This window comes from Stegodyphus dumicola, chromosome 1, assembly GCF_044657685.1.
Source record: "Stegodyphus dumicola isolate Sdum_Otavi_A_Nest chromosome 1, ASM4465768v1".
Taxonomy (NCBI): domain Eukaryota; kingdom Metazoa; phylum Arthropoda; class Arachnida; order Araneae; family Eresidae; genus Stegodyphus; species Stegodyphus dumicola.
The window spans coordinates 157,099,413-157,121,811 of NC_140768.1; the positions used below are offsets into that span (position 1 = coordinate 157,099,413).

Sequence of the window (22,399 nt, forward strand, 5' to 3'; positions counted from 1 at the left end):
GTATGAATTAGAGCACAGATTTCTTGATAGGAACAAATCAGATGATACAGGCTAAAATTTATTCCCGAGTAAATGTATGACAATAAGAACAATAATATTGTATTATGTTTACTAGACATGTGACTTTCTGACTAACACTGTAAAAGCATTTTAGATGGAATGAAATTATATTTATTTAATATTGACAAAATTTCAGCATGTTAATTGATTCACTGATAAAATACTTCACTATACTAATATTTTTATTGAAAAACAATGATTTAAATATGACTGAGAAAAGGATTGTAAATTTGTGACTCAATACAAATTGAAAATGATTGTTGTATATTGCGAGCATTACGAGGTCAATGCATTAAAATTTGTTTTATTTATTAGAAGATGATGCAACAAGAGTTGATGTCATTTTAGCAATTATATCTAGAAAAAGATCTTAATTTCTTTTGAAATACATCAGCTTTGATGGTTTAAATTCAATGAAAGAGTTAGGGTATCATCAATATAAGAAATATTTTCAGAACTCGCATGTGAGGAATATTTCACTCTAAATAAAAGTGTAACTAGAGACAAAAATTACGATAATTTTAGAAGCAGTGCACATTTTAAAAGTCTACAAAAAATCAAAGCCAGTGTTTGAACAACAGACAGTTTAAAATCCCAAATAGTTGACAATAGCACATGCTAAGTTTAAAAATAAGACTTAATTAATGTATAAAAAAGGTTTGGGAGTAAAATTAACATTTAAATAATAGTATATAATTTTAAGATTTAATTCATAATTTTTATAATTTTAAACACATTTTATATTTAATTATAAGTATTCAGTATAAACTTTATCTGTGAACAAGCTGTGTGAAGTAATGCCTCCTGTTCTTGTTGTAGAAATGGTAACAAATGGAACTTGAGGATTGATACCGGCATGTTTTATCTTATCATGTATTTGCCAAAATAAGATAGACATGTAATAAAATAATAATTAAACCTGGATTAGTTATGTGCTGACTTTACAGTGAAAAAGATACATGCAACCTAAGAACATAAAATACCAATACCAGTAAAGTTTGGTTTGATGAATGTAAAAACTTTTTATACTTCTTCGGTGTAAATTTGTACTGGACAAAACCCACAAGGACCAACTGATGTACAAAACATGGCATCTGATACTGCAAAGCAATTGATGGTGAAGAAGAAGCTTAGTATTTATTTGTTTGCTTTACTAAATGTTTTTTCCAGTGTAAGTTCCTCTGTCTTTTGTGCTAATACTTTCTCTTTAATTCTATAGATAGCTAGATATCTCTTGTTCAGTTACAAAGTTCCATTTTTCAAATCCTGTCAAGAATTCCTACTAAACTGTCGATTTTTTTTTTTTTTTTTAAAATTCTAGTAACTTCTTTGTCACTTTTTTCACTGTTGACAGTTATATTTTCTGGATTTAGAACCATATCACAGATTTTGCCATCCATTAAAGGCCAATAGTTGTGAAAATAAATCCCACTTTTAAGAACATGCATATTTAACAGTGCTTATAAATTTCTTTAAAAACAAGTCAAATTATATCATTCATACATATATACATCATAAAATATCCTAGAGTTTCATTTGAATATTTCTATATGAAGAATTTTTGTGAAGAACTATTTTATCAAAACACATTGTACCAACTAAGTTAATAATATATGTCAGCTGTTGCTCAATTTCTGAACTGATATAAGTGAAATTTTCTTATTATCTCAGCATAAGGTTCTGCAACATCAGTTGGGAGGAGACTGCTACTGAAAAAATTTTCAAATTATATACAGGTATAGCTCAAAAGAATAAAATTCTACAAATAGAGTGATAAGTATTTATTATATGAATGTACATACTACATATGTTATGCTAAAGGCAGTAATAAAATGATAGTTATTCCTGCTCTAGGAAAAGTATAACACTTTATTTAAATAACTCAATTTTCAAATTTCATGAATTTGCTTAAAAATGAAGTACAATTTTTTTATTACTTTACATAATCAATTGCTTTCTACACAAAGCATCTCAAGCCCAAAAGTCTGTTTCTAAAAAATAAAATATTTTTAAATAAAATACCCTGATCAACAAACACACAATGTGAGAACATTCATAATTTTACCACATAAATAGAATGACAAACATGTTTACAAAAAATTTTAAATGTTTGCAACTTATTTAGAAAAATTCAGTATTATAATATTAAAACAATATCGTGTTCAAGTGGTTTCTCAAAACAAAAATCACAAATTAATTGGAAATTACAACTATAATTTGAGAATAAAGCCACAAAATTTCAAAACTTCACGTAAAATTTCAATTTGTTTATGATTTTTTAAGAGTTCAGAAAACCATTTACAGGAAAACCTCACTTAATGTGATTTATTAATACATCAACTAAAGTGCATTAAATAAATATAGTAAACAACAGGAAAATTCTAAATTCATCCGTTAGTTAGCATAAATTTGAATGAGAAAAGTAAATTAAGCTACAATAAAAGATAAAGATCAAACATAATAAAAAATCAGTGGTTTAAATTTATTTAATCGCTACACATTTGTTTCAGCAACATTTTAAAAAAAAAATAACAGATCTTCCAAATAGTGTTCATTTTCTTATCCAGTTTGTGTTGGCTTTATCCAAATATGGCAAATTCCAACCTTTGGTCTACACTAATATCAGTATTGTATTTCCTCACCTATCCCCCCCTTTTTTTACTAATTTTATCATCTGAAAAATCAACAGATGAAAATTATGTGAATAAGTGAGCTTCCAAAGGACACATTTGCAGTAAGAACAAAATAAATGAAAAATAGTCATGAAGAAACTACAAACAACTAAGACAATACTATTTCTTAAAACGAGAGAGAAGCAGTAATTAAAACAGAATTTTATTATCGTCATTAATATTGACAATCCTCTCCGAGGTGCGGGGGGGGGGGCAGGGTTTGAAGCCCTGGGCCCTGTTCTGAGGTTGGATTGGCCAAGTAGTGCCAGGACCTAGTGTGCAAGAAGGTAAAATCCATTTAAAAATTAGTTACTTTCAGTAATATTACTGAACATGGAACACCCCCTGCCAATTAGCTTCTTAGTCTATGATCTTGTTCTTGTTGAAAACTTAAGGCTACAAATGCAAGATTTCTCTTTCAATGGCTAGACACTCGCTTGTTAACCCTCCAAGTGGCCGAGCCGTATATATACGCTCAACCAAAATTGTGCTCTAAGCGGCCAGCAAGCATATATACGTCCAACCAAAATCTTCTTTTAAGTGCCCAGCAAGCATATATATGTCCAACCAAAATCTTGCTTTAAGTGGCCAGCAAGCATATATACGCTCGCGTTAGGATTTCTTTCCCCCAGCAATTTCGACGGGAGTGATTGCACTAATAGGCTCCCTGCTAGGAAGGGTTTCGCTTTTCTGAAATTTAGCTTATTATTTTGGGTTGCTGCACATAACTGTTGAGTCGCCAAAAATCTACGTTTTGTTCGAATTTTTAATACTGCTATCGAATTAGCCAAGACAGCAGAAATACTTTCACCACGTACTTAGAGTAAAAATGGAATTTATTTCTTCATCTAATATCTAAAATGGAGAATAAAAATAATTGAATAATAACCGCTCTTCAACTAAAATCTGGTTTGACAGTTTGAAGCTAATATATAAATCCAGAGTACTTATTCAAAGTTCCTATTTTTTAATTAGAATCGACTATCGCAACGCAATAAGTTGAACAGAATCATTAAAATAAATTTCAAAATGTCTATGATTTAACGTACCTTAACATTTAATGAAGATTTGTTTTAATAGAAGCATATCGGTATTGTATTGAAAATTTATATATACAAGAGATGTTTTAATGACAGAATTTTGACAGCATAAGACTGATAGTAACGTTATAAACATAGAAACATCTTTATTTTTGGAAATACTAGAATAATAAACATGTTACAAGAATTTTAAATAATCGTAAGCTTTAAACTGATACTCGTTGAAACCAGGGCCGACGTCACAGCAGGAGCGGCAGAATTAAAAAACGGGAAAATTTTGAGAATTTAGAAAAACACTGAGCAGCAAAATTTAGGAATGGCAAAAATTTTGGAATTTAGGTAATACACAAGGCAGAGGCATTGAGAAGCTGAAAATGTTTTTTAATTTAGTAATGTACCGGAAAGCAAAATTAAAAACCTTCAAAAGTTACGCCGATTGACAAAATGCCTAGCGCCGGCCATGGTTGCAACACCTCGACGTATGCTATCATATGTTAGAGGTTCTGAACTTTATTAAGTAAGCACAGTAATGAGCACAGTGATTTTTATTAAATATAAAAGTAAATGGGTAATAAAATAAATATTATCATTCTTTTCTATACAACTTTTCCTTAACTTCATTTATTATTAAAATTATTGTTATTATTATACCAATACCAGCTACTTATGGATCTTTCACTACATATTTTAAAGGCGATAGCTGAATTCATCTCCCGCAGTAATCTATAGTATAATAAACATATATTTAAATAGCTTATTGTTTCGTATACGTTTGGGAAAAAGGACTAATTTTCATAACAGCAATCTTACAAATAATAAGCAATTTAAATCCGAATAAAAAAATTTTATTATTCTAAAGGGCGTTAGCCCAGAAGGGCTATTAATTTCGTTTTGGCATTTTGCGTCGATTTACTTTTCAAACTGTTGCCATCAAATATTACAGCCCTGTATTATATTTAAAGAAATTAAATAATGAAGAATCTTCATAAATGTATGTATGTTTCTCGCATTGTGATAAAACAACGGTACTTACAGCCATCAGATTTTGAATAATGTAATCTTCCACCAAATTTGGGCATCTGGAAGCCCTAATTTGGAATTTGCTTTATTATCGATTTCATATTTTGGAACACTGTAAGGAATTCTTGATAAACAAACTCAACGATTTCAAAGTCAGCAATGACAATATTGTACGGGTTGGGGGGGGGAATTATCTCCAATGCTCGAGACTGTTTCGGAAATTCTAATGATACGCTCTTTTAAAATTATTTTGCGATATTGCTGTTGAATTGAATTCTATGGTTTAAGTGCGAAGAACATGATATTTAATGAATGAAAGTAACACACAAAACCTTAAAATTGGGCGTAATGTAAAATCTGAAAGTTTTCAGATTTTATTTAATTTTTCTTCTCATTAAAACTACAGTTGTGAAGTGAATACAGCAATTTTTCCTACAAAGGTCTCTCTATAATGATGTCTACCTCAAGGTAAATAGCTTTTCCGTGCATTTCCATTTAACTTTATCAAATCTGACTATAAACACAGACGTCTAGTGATTATCTAATCAGTATAAAAACGTAATCGTTTAATACTTATGCGTAAAAAAATGTTATACATACTTTATTACAGTGTATTTATTGTACAGAGTCGTAGCTTGGGTTTTCAGCGCCCAGGGACAACTGAAGATTTCGCGCCCCCTACTGCTTGCTTGGAAAACATTTAATTCTAAAATGTCGTAACACCAGTTTGGCACCCCTTGGATTCTGCGCCCAGGGACAGATGCCCCCCCTCTAGCTACGCTCCTGGTATTGTAAGAGGTGTTGCTTAAACAATGTCATAAAGCAGTGAATGAAAAAAAAAAAAAAAAAAGAGCTTCTCACTTTCCGTACAGCTGTTAACAGGATCATTATTTTGTTTTCAAACAGAGAACGAAATTTTTAGAATAGAGAATTTTCAGAGGATGAAATATGTCGAAAGAAATTAATGGTGTTACCGCAATTTCGGTTTAAGCATTTTAAAAAATCCATACAATATGCACAAATCTATAGCAATCACTTGAATGATTTTTAATACCCAATTTAGAAGACAGACCTGATATTTGATCAATATGCTTTCAGTTTTATCTTCTTCTCGGTATTAATAGATTGAATACATAATTCAATTAAACTTTTCCTTGAAAGCATCAATTTCATTTGTAAATGTTTTGCAATACTAAATACTAATATTATTAAAATTCCCAGCCTTAATAAAAGGCCAACCACTGGCAGAGTGAATAAGACTACTGTAATTGTGTTAAGCCGGCGTTAAAATCCCAGAGAATGAGGTGGCTACTTAGTCGTTTTTGTATTTTTTTTCCCCCATGAGCAATGTGAACATGAGCTAGTTGCCCTTAAAAAATCCTCCTCGCATGCGTCCTTTGCCTTAGGAAAAAAGCCCTCGTATGCTATATCAGGTACGCTGCAAACTTGGGAAAGTTTATGTTCTTTCATTATAGTTAATTAAAAAAGCAATCAAACCCAATAATACTGTTTATGGATGTTTCAGAAGTTATTCAAGACTTAAAAAAACATACTACTAGTGTCTTTTGTAAGCGTTACTAGAACAGAATTTTTGATAGGATTAAATTAGATCAAGAAAATTGCAATCTATAGGCTATGCATTAAAGAAAAACAATTAATTCCAAATTATCATTCATTTCAACATGTTACGGACAAATCTTTAATTAAAAAATATGTATTTATAATAAAAACAAGATCAAAAGAGGAAAATATTTCAATTTTTCAATTTGATTGTGAAGAAGTAGAAAAATGCAGTAAATTTTTCGTATGCTTTAAGAATTCTTCAACTTCATAGTATCGACCTAGCGGTAATGTCGCTGAACTGGTAGTTTGACCTAGGTTGAAATCCTAGTGAACGGGTAGACTGCATGGGAGCTTTAATGGTTTCCTTTTCTGTAGCGTGAATACGAGATATTTTCTCTTCAGAAGTCTTCACGAAAGCATCCTTGTTCATAGGCAGATAGTTTTAGTCTCTTAGTTAAGAAGAATCGTAGGTTACCTCACTTGCGTAAACAAACGAAAGTGAGTTCTCGCTGTATATTTGCTCTTATAGACTTTTGCATTGATTTAAGTTTAATGTAAATTTGAACGTGACTGTAAAATTAATTTTTTATGTCACAAATATTATTAAATTTATATAGCATAATCATTGGTACGCAAGTGAGCTAAAATGTTCTTCTACGGACTTTGAGTCATTACGGCTTTTGATGCTGCAGACGTGAAAAATGTACATTGTCCTTTGCCGGGATTCGAACCCTGGAGCTCTCGAATACGCGTCGAGTATGCTTCTAATTACACCGCGATGGATTACGTAAAGGAGGGGGAAAATACTTTATTAATTACACTAACTATCATAGTGTCCAAACTCTGCTATTCTATTCTAAGCAAGGCATTGAAGAAAGTTGCTCTGCAGTAACTCTTATTCTCGAAGTAAAGGGAAAAAAATACTGAAATATTATGTCCTTTGATTGTAATCAATTTTGAGTTTTCCTCATTTGAAAATATAGTTATTTTAAAGAATTTTTTTTCCTTTTATGAAAATAAACGATCTACTGTTTACTGAGATCAATGTACTAGGAAAAAGAAACATAATTTATCATATCAGATATACATGAAAACAATGAACAAATTAGAACTCACTTCAGTTATCTACAATCAATGCATATATTCTCCAGGAATACATCAAAGATGAATGCGTTGATTATATAATGGAATTCACGGATTTATATAAGATTAAAAGCACTTCCTTCATTAGGGACTTCAAAACGATATCTAACGACGCAGGTGTAGAATTGCAATTAAAAAGCGCATAGGATAAGCGATTTTGTAGAAGACTAACAAATATCATAAGCTTGAATTATTTTGTCGGTTACGGAACTTAGAATTTCCAAACTGTGAACATTACTGATAAAACAGTAATAATAATAATAATAATAAAATAATATTTAAATAATAAATTTTAAAGTATTATATATATTATTAAATAATTATTAATAATATATATTATTAAAATAATAAATTATGCAATAAGGCGAGTTTTTTTTAATGTTTTGTGCATTACCTTTATTTATTAAATATCATGCTCTTCGCATTTAAACCATAAAATTCTATTCAACAGCAATATCGCAAAATAATTTAAAAATAAACAGATCTTTAGAATTTCCGATTCAAGGTCTCGCGTGCTGGAGGTACATTTTTTTTTTTTTTTTTTTTAAATCCCTTACAATGTTGTCATTTCTCGCTTTGAAATTGTTGAGTGTGTTTCAAAAATTCTTTAATGTCTGACAAAATATGAAATAGATAGTAAACCAAATTCCAAATTAGGGCTTCCAGAAAAGTGAATCAACACAGAAAGTGAATGGACACAAAATGCCAAAACGAAATTAATATCCTTTCTGGGCTAATGCCCTTTGGGCTACACAAAATGATTTTTTCATTTTTTATTTATCCAAGTTATTTACATTTGCAGAATAAAAGAAAAATCTGAAAAGTTTGATTTTAAATTACGTTCGAAGGGACTTTTTTAACATTTTGTGTGTTACCTTTATTTATTAAATATCACGTTCTTTGCACTTAAACCATAAAATTCAGTTCAAGAGCAATATCGCAAAGTAGTTTTAAATTGAGCATATCTTTAGAATTTCCGATACACAGTTCCGCACGCTGGAGATAAAAAGGTTTTTTCTGTACAACATTGCCATTGCTCGCCTTTAAATCGTTTAGTTTGTTACTCAAAAATTCATTAAAGTTTTACAAAATATCAAATCGATCACAAAACAAATTCCAAATTTGGGCTTCCACATACCCATATCAGCAGTAGGATTATGTCATTCAAAATTCGATGGCTGTATGTACCAATGTCTTATTACAATGCGAGAAATATACATATATTTATGCAGATTTTTATCATTTAATTTCTTCAAATATAATGCAGGCAACAGTTTGAAAATTGAAAGGACATTTATAGTGAACCAATGCAAAATCGCAAAATGAAAACAATAGCCTCCAAGGACAAAGCCACTTTTGGACTAAAAAGAATATTAGTTAAAAGACTTAGACATTATTCTTTAAATTGTTAAGCATTATTCGTTAGATTAACCTTTGAGAGAATTTAGGGAATAACATAAGAGTTTCACTTATCATACTGTGTTAAAAAATCTTTACAATCCTTTTTTGTTTTGTTTCTAAAAATTGTTGCAACAAACTGTAGTTTTATTCTTAAAATGTAATTCTAACTTGAAACAAGAATGAAACCTTGAAAAAAACCTTCAAATGAAATGACAGATACTTTCTCACGATTCGGAAAATCAAAGATATATATATCGTCTGCATCTTTCCTTTTGGATACAGGGCCAAGTCAAAATTGCTTGAATGTGGCTGGGGCTCTTAAAACCCTGCAGTAGGTTGTCCCTGCCTTTTCTTCTTTCCCATTCTGTCTTTTTCATTGTGACTGAGGGTAATAAAATTTCCCGTGCTGCTGGAGAAGTTGTCCCTTCATCTAAATTAGGTTGCAATAATTGTTGTAACGTTTTGGTCCCCCCCTTTTTTTTTCTTTTGAAGGATTTTCTAAGCTTTCACATTAAAGAAAAATTCTGATATTTTGTATTTCCTACCTGTTGTCTAAAAATGTGTAATACAGAAGATGTAAATCCTTAGTTCAATTTCAATGAAATTTAATCATATTAAAATTATTATTTTCTTAAATCACTGAATAATAATTTACGATAAAATATCAATCATTCGTATCATGGCATATTTTAAAATTTTTACGTCGTTCGTTTTAAGAGTTTCGGATGACCTCTTGTTGTCCATCCATTAAAAGTATTATCCACTGAACGATGAGTGCGCATTCAAAACATAAAAATTTTCAAAAGTACATGAATAAAGATTTTAATTAATTTTGGAAATATTTTAGAATAAAGGTTTGGAATTCTTATGATTTTATATTCTAAAAGGTATAGTCTACACTAAAAATGGATAAAAAATATTTGAGCTATCTTATTCCAAAAGCGTTAAATTTCTAAAAGTATTTCAAAACATTTTTTATTGGTGCTATGATAAAATAATATGAAATACGAAAAGCAGATTTTGGTTTTTAAAATAAATTACTATCATGAAACTAAATTTATAATATTCTGTTGCATTCTGATGACCATACTTTAGATACTCCTTTCAGTTTTTAAATTAAATGTTGAATCGAATTGCAGATATAAATTTACGCACAATGAGAATGAAATTTACGCATGGTGGAAATAATCATACAATACTTACCACCAAGACTAATTCTCACTAACTGAACAGTACTTCAGGTTCTGCATATAAAACTGTACAATGTTAATTATATTATAAAATGTTCAGGAAACATCAAGAATTTCACATTATTTGTAATCATTCTCATTAAATAACCATTAATTAACACAAGCAATATTTTGAATTTGGATTAACTAAGTCTCAAGTTGTAAGTCACAAAAATAAATTTAAAAAAAAGTAAATTATTGTAATTTCCAAAACTGGTATAACTGTGTATAGATTTCCAAATGATAAAGTCTTCTTATTTTTTAAAGATCTAAAATTTCACAAATTTCATTTGTAAAATTTAAAACTGAATTTTTTAAAATTTCCTTCAGATTTTTGAAAAGAGAAGGTGTAGAAGAGTTTTAAGTTTAATCTCGATTTAATTATCTGTATTTTGGTTATGAGCGATTGTCTAGAAGATTATTTGAAGCAAAACTAAAAAACTGTGTATGTCTTATTATAAATTTTAATTGTTTATACATTTATATACTTAAAAACAGAATTTGTTCATAATACAGCTAAAACTTCGTATCTGAAACACACTGTGTATACTTAATAGATTTTTCTAGTATAGTTCACGATGATCTGTTTTCTCTTTGAAGAAATGAATAAGTGCACTCCTTGTACGAATATTGTTTTGGATCAATTAGAAATTTTACTACTGTTATATAATTATTATTATGGAAACAGATCAGCATATGATGCTGAAACTTTGTTCAGAAAATTTATTAAGGATATTTAGACAGTAAAGCTCAACAAATTACGCAATGAGTATTTGTTTTAGAGAGGATATTTTCATTGAAAATTATTTTAATTGGAATAAGGCTGGGAAGCCATTTACAGTCCAAAATTCAGAAAAAGTGGGCGATCAGTCCATTTGGTTGAAAACAGAATTCTGAATTAGTATTTAGTGATTTTATATAAACCTTAAAAAAAAAAAAAATGTAAACATGATAATCTGGGAAAGAATAAGAAAGGTCAACAATAACTTTACAATTTTACGAAAGTATAAATTAAGAATCTCAATATTTCAATATTGCACAATTTGGATGGCTACAAGAACGAGAAATACAGTTTAAGAATACTCAAGCGGCAAACTTTCAGATTTGTGGGTTTGTTACACTGTGCAAAATGTGCTATTCTATGTAAAATATTTAATGAATTATTCATAAAATGTAATTTTAAGAAATCGATAACAAGATGAAACTTTGAAAAATCATATAAAACTCAGAGAAATAAAAGTAAATAATTTTCCAAATAAAAAACTAAAAGTGCAAAGCAATATCAATTTCAAACACATATTCATAAAATATGTACACTGTTTAAAATCTGCTTAGTTACGCAGCGAACACGGCGATAACCACTAAAATCTGGTATACATTCAATTATCTTTCTTGCCATAAAGAGAGCCTGCTGGACAAAAGGTATGGACACGTCAATACGCCACGCTGAACGACGGTCATTTGAGTGAGGGGAAAGCAACTAAAGACAGCGAAACGTCTGCCGCCTTTAGCGTTAATTTGGATACAGAATGGGCAGAAGAAATAGTAGAATCTGGTTTCTTTTCAAAACTTGAGATGAAGAGTTTTTAGTTGAGGGTCTCGGCCACTAGGAAGGTTAAACACTAGTCAGTAATAGCTGACCTCTTCGATCATTTAGCCATCTTATCACCTAAAATATTACAAAGGATGCAATACAAGGGGTTGGCCAACATTATTCCTGCAATAAGGAGGCTAAGTAACTGCAAACATCTTGGCTTTCTTGTGGGTTCAAACACAGGCAAAATGATGTGTCAGCCTCACTGACAATCAGTAAGTTAAAATTCCTCCCTCCCAAATAGACTCCATATTTTTTTATTCAACTGAAGTTATTAGGGAAAAAAAAAATAGAAGTTTATAATTTATTAAACATCTCATATGATGTTTAATAAATCATACTAATAAAGTAGCTTAACCACCAGAATTCCAAATTTGCAGTTCTGACAGCATTCTGAAAAATCTCCATTATATGTTACGAATGTTAGGGTAAGGTTTTTTAGTAAGTCAGCTTTTCTTTTTTTGAAAAATTCACAAGTTTAGAATACATTTTTTTAATTGACAAAAAATGATTACGTACTGTTGATTTTTCATGGGTAACAACAAATTTTGCCCAACATAAATAAATCACATTAACTGATTAAATACTTGCATATAGAGGGAAATAGAATCATTTCATTCATATATGCTAAATGATAAAGGCATCCACTTAGGTCAGTATAAATAAGTGTAAGTCGCTACCTTGATTAACATTCCAATATAAAATAATGCAAATAACTTCATATGACAAAAATGCTGAGATTTCGAATGTAAATTTTTCTGTAGTTAATTACATCTATTCAACAGTTCATGTTGCCTTATTACATAAAACCTAAAAAATACAGGGGAAAAAAATGTGGAATTAATTTGAAAGAATAAAATAACCCCCCCCTTTGGTTTTGAATGTTTAGATTTTTAAAGATGATTTCCATATAAAAATACTAGTTTTATACTGAAAAATTCACAACAAACGCACTTTGCAACAACGTGCATAAAAACATAAACATAAATAAATGAGCATAAAATCTTGTCTTGAACATTTATATGAAACCTGAATCTTTGTTTATGCTGATGATCTGAAACTGAAATTGCATGTGGGTAAAAACAATTGATGAACAGAAAATTTCCCTAAACAAAATAAATTTTCTAACTAAATATAACATACTTAAAATTGAAAATAAACATATTATGAAAATTTTACAAAGTAAAACAAAATTTTTGAATAAATAATGACAACTTATTTTGTTAACTTTATTCATTAATTTTTCTTTGAAAAATACAGAAAAAATACATTTGCATGTTAAATAATTACAAACTTTGGTACTTATGTATTATCCCCTTGAGCCCTCAAACTGTCACAAAGCAGTCAATTTTAGACAAACATGAATTAACAACATACTCGTAAAATGTTCCTTTTCATCTGATGTCAGCCCACTTGATTCTTGATATGCACCTTTTTGTCTTTATGAACAAGGATTTAAATTAACTATTACTGCTTAACTTTCCCCTTTGTACTTTTGGGGAAAAAAATTTTGGAATCTGCCTTCTACAGAACAGCAAGCAATGGATTATTTTCAAAATTACAGGATTCTACCAAAAAAGCATATTAATGAACATAATATGGCCAGCTGAATATAGTCGACAAAACAATAATAGACCGTAAGTTTCCTGCAAGAAGTTTGTACTCAAAGTACTCTAAACAGAGCTTGTGGCAAAATCGGATGATGTAACAATATAGAAATTCATGAAAACCTTCTTATGAAGAACAAAAACGAAGCTTGTTGATTACGGATTTTTAGTAAATTAAGAAAGGGTCCTTCAGAATTCTGCAAGAACCAATGATGCAACTTTGATAAGATCTTTACCAACTTTTACAGTTTACGGGTAATAAGTAGGTACAAAACTTCTTCATTTCTTACTACACTTCATGCCATTTAAATTTTGATAAAGTTTTAAATCTTGGAGAAAAATTAATAGAAAATATGAGATGCTCATCGGCCAATTGGGTTTTTTTCACTAATTTTCACCTAAGGATAAAAGTTTTCACACACCAATGTACTCACAAACAAAGGGATTATTCTTATTGCAAATAATCGTAACTGAGGAAATTTTTCTTTTGGATAAGCATGAATAAAAGTTAATCAAATCTTTGAATACGTTTTATATCACAGCGTTAATTAACACCATTTATAGATTTCTGAGTCATTACTCATGTTCGCTTTGAGTAAAGCAAATAATGTAAAATTGGACTCCACATCATGAAAATCTAAGATGTTTTCTTTGGATTCTTGTTATAATAATCAATAGCATAATAACACAACTTAATTAAGAGAAATGTATTCGTGGACGACGTAAAGTTGCTTTGTGGGCCAACAGTTCGAGGACACTAGTTTAAGCCACAAAAGGTGAATTCTAGAAAATTAATTTGTTGCAAGAAATTTATCTTAATATAAATTATATGTTTGCATTTGAATTGTTAATTTTTAATTTTACATATGAAAATATTTATATTCATCAACTTAAGTTTTCAGTTCCATACTTATACACACAATGGTGGTTAGTGGGAACTTTTTTTAATAGATTTATTTCACTATCAAGAAATCACATGTCAAATCACAATTTGTGAATGTTTTTGATTCTAACATAACACACATTCTTTAAATGCATGAATTAAATTGTTCCGTGCACTATTAAAACATCTTATGTAGTCAGATGTTATGCTTTAATGCTAATGATTATTTAAGAAAACATTTTAAGGAAAGTTCCATATACGACCTTAGAAGATGTAAGCAAAATTTATTATTAATCTGATACTAGTTTGTACACAGAAAACAATATACATATATAAAAGGGTCTTATACGTAATTTTAATTTGGGTACCTCAAATTTATTTTGCTGAATGCATAATGAGGTTTTTCAGGAAGCCGAGTTCTATTTATTGGCAATTTCAAATCTAAAACTTTAACTTCTTTGCTCCCAGCATATCATATACGATACACTTGAGTTTCCCCCAGTGGGTCCACCATAACAAATGTGATACAGGAGGGAAGTGTCATTACTGGACCACTGTATCATATTTAATACATTGAAATGGAACATTTTATTTGGCATTTTAAAATGCAAATGAATCATGTCAGAATGCCATAAAATTTAGTTGAATGGAATGTCCTATTAACCTTTTAGTTATGAGTATTATTTACTACTGTTCCTGTGAAAGTAAAGCATGTATTGTTTACAATGCACATTCAGAGTTTAGAAAGGTTTCCCGCAGTATAAACAGCTTAAAATTTTGTACAAATATGACAACAGGCTATAATAGTTAGTCTTAACTGCTCTCTCTTTCTTTTTTTTTTTGCTATTTGTTTTTTAGTAATTATTTTCATATTATAATGGAGCAAAACAGTTCAGATTTTAAATATATAATAATTATTAGTAATGTTGCAATTAAAATTTATTTTTTAATTTAAATTTAAAATATAATTTTATTTCATTAAAAAAATTAATGCATCAAAGAATCCAAACATTTCAATAAAAATCAGATTTTAGAGGAATTATTTTTCATGTTAGGCTTAATTGTGAAACTTGATTGGACACACTGTGATTTTCAGTGCTCCAAGTTTACAAACCCATAGGAAACTTCATGTTCCCTGCATTGAGAGCAAAAAAGTTAAGGAATAAAAATTCACAAAATTCTCATTTGCAAGAAATCTTGATAATTATATAATTAAAAAAAATTTCATATTCAAAGATTAGAATTCAAATATAAAGCAAAATCAAATGCTATTATTAACATAGAATTAAATTCTTTCTGATTGCACAAGAGACTAATTAGTTCTATTATTACTTTTAATTTGTCCTTTACATCTTTTCATAATCAAATGAAATGAAAAGTATCAAATTACTAAATTCAGAAAATTTAATACAACATTACAGTTAAACTAATTAAACTACTTGCAGAGCATTAGCATAATTAAAATCTAGTAATTAATAAACCAAAGAAAAACTTATCATTAATATGAACTCTTCAGCTGAGTGACAATAACAGCTATTTAAAATGGTGAATGAAGCACAAATTTGTATTTAAGAAAACAAGTCAATAAAAATTAGTTATAGTAACATTTAATTTAAAGGCACTGGAACTTTTAGTAGTACCACAGAAAAATTTGAAAATAAAATTTCAAACTTAGCTATTTAAGAATTAAGTTGATTAATGAATTTATGTTAATACTAATAGCATTTGGAAAAAAAAGAAAAAAAAAAAAAAAAAAAACTTAAAAAGTATGCCAATTTTCAGAACCTGGTGTCTATTACTTATTTTCTATGACAACAAATCAGATTAGCATATTATAATGCATTAATAAAATAAAAATATTAGATGATGGACTTTCAAAAATTGCATTCTTTTTTATATACAAAATACATCTGTATGGTTAAAAATATAGGCTTAAAAAGTTGTTGAATAAAACAGAGGGAAAAAATGCTTGCATATGTAATTCTGTGAACAAATTAGTCTTAAAATATTACAGGGGAATAAATGTATACTACAGAACTATTTCTGGTTCTGTCATGCAATTTCCTTAAAATTTACAAAAATGCACATCATGAAATAACAAAAATTATACTGTTACATAGATAGTCATTACGATAAGTTAATACTGATCACACAAAATAAGGTGAATAATGGCATTAGAGTCATTTAAATTAGAAAAGAAGTTAAGTGAAAAAACATTTACAATCTAAAGGGGGGGGGGAAATAAGTACCGAAATAATATCAAGAGCTATAATATTATTCTTTTGAAGAACAAAATCAGGGCAGAATTCTTTCCAAAAATACTTTCACTTCATTCATTTCCTATTAAAAAGAAAATCATTATGAGATAAAGTTCAAAATAAAATTACATATAAAAAGTAACAAAAACAAAACTCTAAATATAAACTTTAAAAATAAAATTATTATGTATATATGCAGTAGTCATAAACTAATCTCAACTAATGATGATTTGAGAGGGCAGTGCATGAAGAATTAATTACATCTTTTGCTTTCAAGATACACTTGAGATTTCATGATGATTTAGACAGAGCATGCATTATGGTCCTGCAAAAATTTTTTCATTTGTAAAAATTTTGAATATACAGTACAAAGTCCGAAATCCGGACTCTTCGGGACTTCGGCAATTCCGGATATTAGATCATCAGTTTAAATCTAGCAAGATGGCATGTAGAAATTATAAAATAAAAAATATGAAATCGTGATTTATGAAATAATGAAGTATTTATGATCTAAAAGGTATCAAAATTTACAAAAAAAAAAAAAAAAAAAAAAAAAAAAACCGCAGCTTAATATATTTTTGTTTATCCTATTAAACATTTCTTTCAATGCAAGTTGCTTCATTTTTTATGCTAATACTGTCTCTAATTCTGTAAATACACATAATCTCTTGTTTAGTTACATTGTTTAAGTCCTGTAACTGTTGTGTCAACAATTCCAAATAACTTGTCAACTGAAATGTTGTTTTGAGTAACTTCTCTGTCACTTTCTTCACTATCGGTAGCAGTATTTTCTGGATCTAGAACCATACTACAGATTTCCCCATTCATTAATTGATTAATGATTGAGAAGCATTGTCATCACAATGGAATACTTCTTTTATATCATCTTCATTTATTACTGTTTCTCCACATTTCTTTACAAAATCTGTTTATTGGAAAATTTCAGCTTTGTTTTGCGATATCCAAAAACCTTTAAAATTTGTGGCTATCATCAACAAATTCAGCTATCTTTCACTATACATATTTGGCTAAGTATCATTAGCTTGGCGACTAATGACAAGTTGTTCCGTTAAATTTTATCTTGCTTCTATCGCGTACTGAGACAATTAAACCTGAATTGTACTAGTCTAGTTATTTATTATACTTATGTCTATTTCTTGCACAAGCTCAAGGCTTATCAGAGTTCTGCATAAATAAATTTCCACATATACTTAGGACATTTTGAGGGCCGGTGCTAGATATCTTACCGCCTGATGCAGTCTTTGTAGGTCCTAAATTTTGTGACACAGTACAGTCATATGAGCCCTGGCGCTGGTTCTGGGTTTATGTGAATAACAAATCAGTTATTCTTAATTCAAATAGCTCTAATGTAATCTTTGGGACTATGAGTATCATCAACAAAATCTATTTTAAGCATATGAAAAGAAATTTTTGTTAAAGTTTTCTCGTCAACATGTGCATTTAACTTAAATCTGTAATCATTGACAAGTATAATGTCAACATAAAAGATAACCATACTCCTTTATTATTCAATTACAAACATAAAAAAATTGTTTAGGCATCGCTACATGAGTTATTACTCAAGTTGTCATGTGTTGATAAACATGCTGTTGTGAAAGGAAAGTATAATAAATAATGATTCGCCAGGTTGGCATCAGATCATCGATGTATCTATGTGGAATGTTTCGGTTTGAGATGCGTGCCAAGCAGATATGCAGCAACGGAGCCAAATTACTGATCATATGAATTTATGTTAAAATTATTGTTTCTTCAATAGCAAGATATTTTATTTAGTGTCAAAGTGAAATTAAGAATTGAGACTCTCCAGATGTTTTTATTAAGCGTGGAGAGGGGGAAATTAAATGTGCACGTGTAAAGCGTACAAGAAAAACATTTTTGGTAGTTTTCAGGTCCGGATTTCAGACTTTGTACTGTATTAAACTTTCATGACGGCATATGGGTCTGCAAGACATACCACAACATAAGGCAGGGTGTTCAAACATTTTAAGCTTCTGGCCACACAGCCTTACAAAAATATGTAAAAAGCCCCAAGCAGAACTTAATGTTTATTTAACAAACAAAATGTAACTCACTGGGTAAAAATAAATTTGCTTTTTAATGCAAAATATATTTATCATGCCAGGATAACTGTAACTGCTATATTATAATTGTTATGCAAATGACTGTATGCTACACATCATGTACATACTAATAATCAGTCCAGTTGTTAACCCCTTAATCTACAATGACGGGCATAGCCCACGTTCGATGGTTGGGCCAAATCTAACTTTCATGGGCATAGCCCGCAAACGATTGTCGGACCAAACCTAACTTTCACGGGCATAGCCCGCGTACAGTAAAGGGGCCAGAAGTGAATATTACGTGGGATATTTGATACGCAATTACAGTCTGATGCAATAATTGTGTTAGATGCAAGTATTACAAAATGTTTATTTATACAAAACTCCAAAATACAAAATTAGTAATCTGTTACGGTATGATATATTTCAAAGTGTTCTGGTACATATAACGGAACTTTACATTTTTTACACTTGTGTTCTATGTGGATTTTCTCGTGCTTGATCTGCATTCTGATTCATTTCGGTTACAATATTGTTTCAAAATATGTCATCAAATATTAGATTAAATATATCAAATTCTCCTCTACTTCCTCCTAATTGACATAAGGCTTTCTCTCTTATGGCAGGAGTCATCATATAGTCCCAGATTTTTGAACTATTTGTTATTTCTTTCCAAAGCCAGGACTCTAGTAGTTGATTGTCATCGGATGTATCATCAATAATTTTTGCCTATACTTTCTTTGAAAATTACATAATTCATCATGTTTACGATCGCCCGGATTAGTGTGTTACACAAGTCGTGCAAATGTCCCGAACGTTGCGCGAGCTTGTATACAATTTCAGCCCAACATCTTCAAATCTAAATCGTAGGTTAAGGGGTTAATGTACATCTGATTGTAACTTAAGTTACACTACCAATGCTCTTTGTGTCATTATAGCAAAGTCTGGTATTAATACATTTAAGAGCAACTTATGACATGGTATTAGGAGTAAACTGGTTGAAAATATATATTAATCTTGCCAGAAATAAATCGGACTAAAACTAAATCTACTGTAATGCAATTACATTTCCACTAATAAGGAAGTTTAGACTAGCAAGTTGTTAAAGTTAAGAGATCCATATCATCATGTGTGTTAGCAATGACAACTCGAGGAGCTTTGAAACAGTTAAAATTGCTACTGAACTATCTGATTTGGGTAATACTCCTGCACTGTTGGCAACACACTTGAAAATCTAACTCAAGTAACTTAACAGAATTACTTTCCAATCCTATGGCCCAATAGTTTCGAAGGAGTAAAAAACCAAGCCTGTTGACTAAAAGTTCTAAAATATTAATAATGATGGGAAAATATTGCAAAACCCGTTTACAAATTTCCTTTTCTACATGTACACACTTCAAGATACCTCACTTAGACCACATAATTATAACTTCCACCTCTATAAATGATAAAAGAACGTGCTTAACATTATGGGAACTGAGTAGATTGCAAGTTACTTAAAAGTAATAAGTTTTGCCTATTTCAAGGTTAATATTTCATATAGCACATTGCTAAAAATTAATGTACTTAAAATTATGTACAATTCATAAAACTTTATAGAACTTATTAGTTATCTCAGTCCACATTTTCTTCGCAATATTTTTTGGCAACAAAACATCAGTGACAATTTGGTAACCCTTATCCTAGCTATGTTTAGCAATAGCTTCTAGTTCAACCTGAATAAATTTTGTAATCTGTATTTTCTAGTCATCATTAATTAATCGCTAGCTGTTAAAATGAGAAAAAGAAGTGGTCAAAATTGAGGTACTGGAAGATCGGATGAAAAAATGAAAATGATTGCATCAACTGAAAAACTAGACACTCCACTCCCCTCCTCCATAAAAAAACAAATATTGCCAAGAAAACATGAGCTGGGATAACCAATAAATAACAACTTTTTTATAAATTTATCTGTTAAAACTCTTAATGCATAAAAAAATGGGAAAAAAAATAGCAAAACGCAATTACTTTATTATAAAAGTCACCTGATACAGTACAGCAGTTAACACGACCATTAACCTAAAATCAACAGTGTGAGTTAAGATGCTTGCATAAAGTTTGTCTGCACATGTGTTTCTTTATTTATTCAGAGCTGATTCTGTAACTCTGTTCCTCAAAACTGTTTTTACTGACTGTTCATTAATTAAAATACTAACATATCCACAAACATCAGAAGGCACATTAGAACTAAGCAATATAATCCTTTAAATCCTCTTCTTCAGTGATGCAATCAATTTTACCAGGAAGAAACTGACAAATTTCCTCATCAAAATTATTCAGTATATTGAAACCCTTAAGTGTTAACACTCAAAAGCTTTTTTCACAATTTTACAGTTTTCAAAAATTACTTCATGTTATGATACTTCACAAGGTAAAAACATTCAACACCTCTTTCACCAAAAAATCTTAAGCAAATGCTCTAGATTACAGATAGTTTTTTTTTTTTTTTTTTTTTTTGGTGGGAGGGAGGGGCAGGTATGAGAGTCCTTTCCAAGAAAACCATTTTTATTTACAATGGAAACTCACAATTGGTGGAAAAGCAAGAGGGAACACTGAAGTTTTTTTAATGTACATATTTCTAATTAATATTATTACATTTTATGTTTTTTTAGCAAATCCCCCTCCCCAAGGTCTACAAAATTTTAGAACTACTGAATCATTTTCCAATTTTTATGAATTTTTAATTTGGCATTTCGAAAAGTTACAATCATTTCATGAATCCCTCTGCACACTATTTTATAACAGAAACGTAGCATCTGTGTCAAAATATCAACCAATCTTTCATTCTTAAATCGCAATTTTTTCAAGTTAGTGTGAATGAAATTGCATTTTAAAATAAACTTAGTCTGTAAAAGTTAACTGTGAGATACATTTTACTGCAATTAAAATATTTTCTAATAAACACAATCATATATCAGTTGCATATTACCGTTTCACATGAAGTATGGCATAATCCATTAAAAGTCTTAAGCTCCACATTCGTCATGAATGTCTTTAGAAGTTCATGAGTCATTTTACCCCATTTATATGGTACAACAGTATCTAGTTCTCCATGACACTGCAAAACAGGAATATCTAGGTTTCCTACAGCTGCCTGCAATAGAAAAAAACAAAATTATCAAATGTACGTAAAAGAGATTTGAAAAATTCCAAGAATACCTTTTATAAGCAGCAATTTAATAAAAAATAACATTATAAAACAATTGGTGTAGAAAAAAATGTTGTAAAATTTTTCAGTGTTCTTAAACTCTAATTGTAGCTTAATATGTAGCACCGAAGATATAAGAACAACTTTCTTGGGGGTATGTGAGAAGTTTTAAAGGGGACTGAAATATACTAAAGCTATCTGCCTATAAGGAAAGAAAGGCCTCCCTCGAGCATTTTCAAAAGAAAAATTACCTGCATTTATGTTTACATTTCAGAAACACTTCACAGAGCCAACCCATTCTAACAGAGGGAACAGAATCTACAGGAAGTACACACTTTGATACACTCATTCACTAGGTAGTAGCTTTCAAGGAAAAAAACTGGCACAATGACAAAAGGACAAAATTCACCGGGAAACTTTTAAGGTAGATGAGGGAAGTTTTTTACTTTATTTAACTCTGCCATCAAACTGCAATTCCTCCATCAAAGCACATTTACATCTTATTCAAGGTAGAACAAATTCCTTTATTACAGTACAAAGTCCGAAATTCGAAGAATCGTCACGACTTCCACGATTCTAGATTTTAGATCATCAGTTTAAATGTAACAAGAAGCAAGATGACATACATACATGCAAGATTGTAGCTTTGTTTATTATTTAT

The 22,399-nt window shown here is 29.8% G+C and overlaps 1 protein-coding gene across 1 annotated transcript in view; it reads right to left on the minus strand.

The window, feature by feature from the left end:
- Positions 1-1,826: 1,826 nt before the first annotated feature.
- Positions 1,827-22,399, minus strand: part of Apt1 (Acyl-protein thioesterase 1) — a 59,709-nt gene continuing 39,136 nt past the window's right edge. Inside the window, exons 7-8 of the mRNA XM_035374973.2 lie at positions 21,520-21,684; positions 1,827-16,552 (exon numbers count right to left, since the gene is read on the minus strand). Coding sequence (XP_035230864.1) covers positions 16,508-16,552; positions 21,520-21,684 — 210 coding nt within the window. The 3' untranslated portion in view covers positions 1,827-16,507. The remainder of the gene's footprint in view (positions 16,553-21,519; positions 21,685-22,399) is intronic.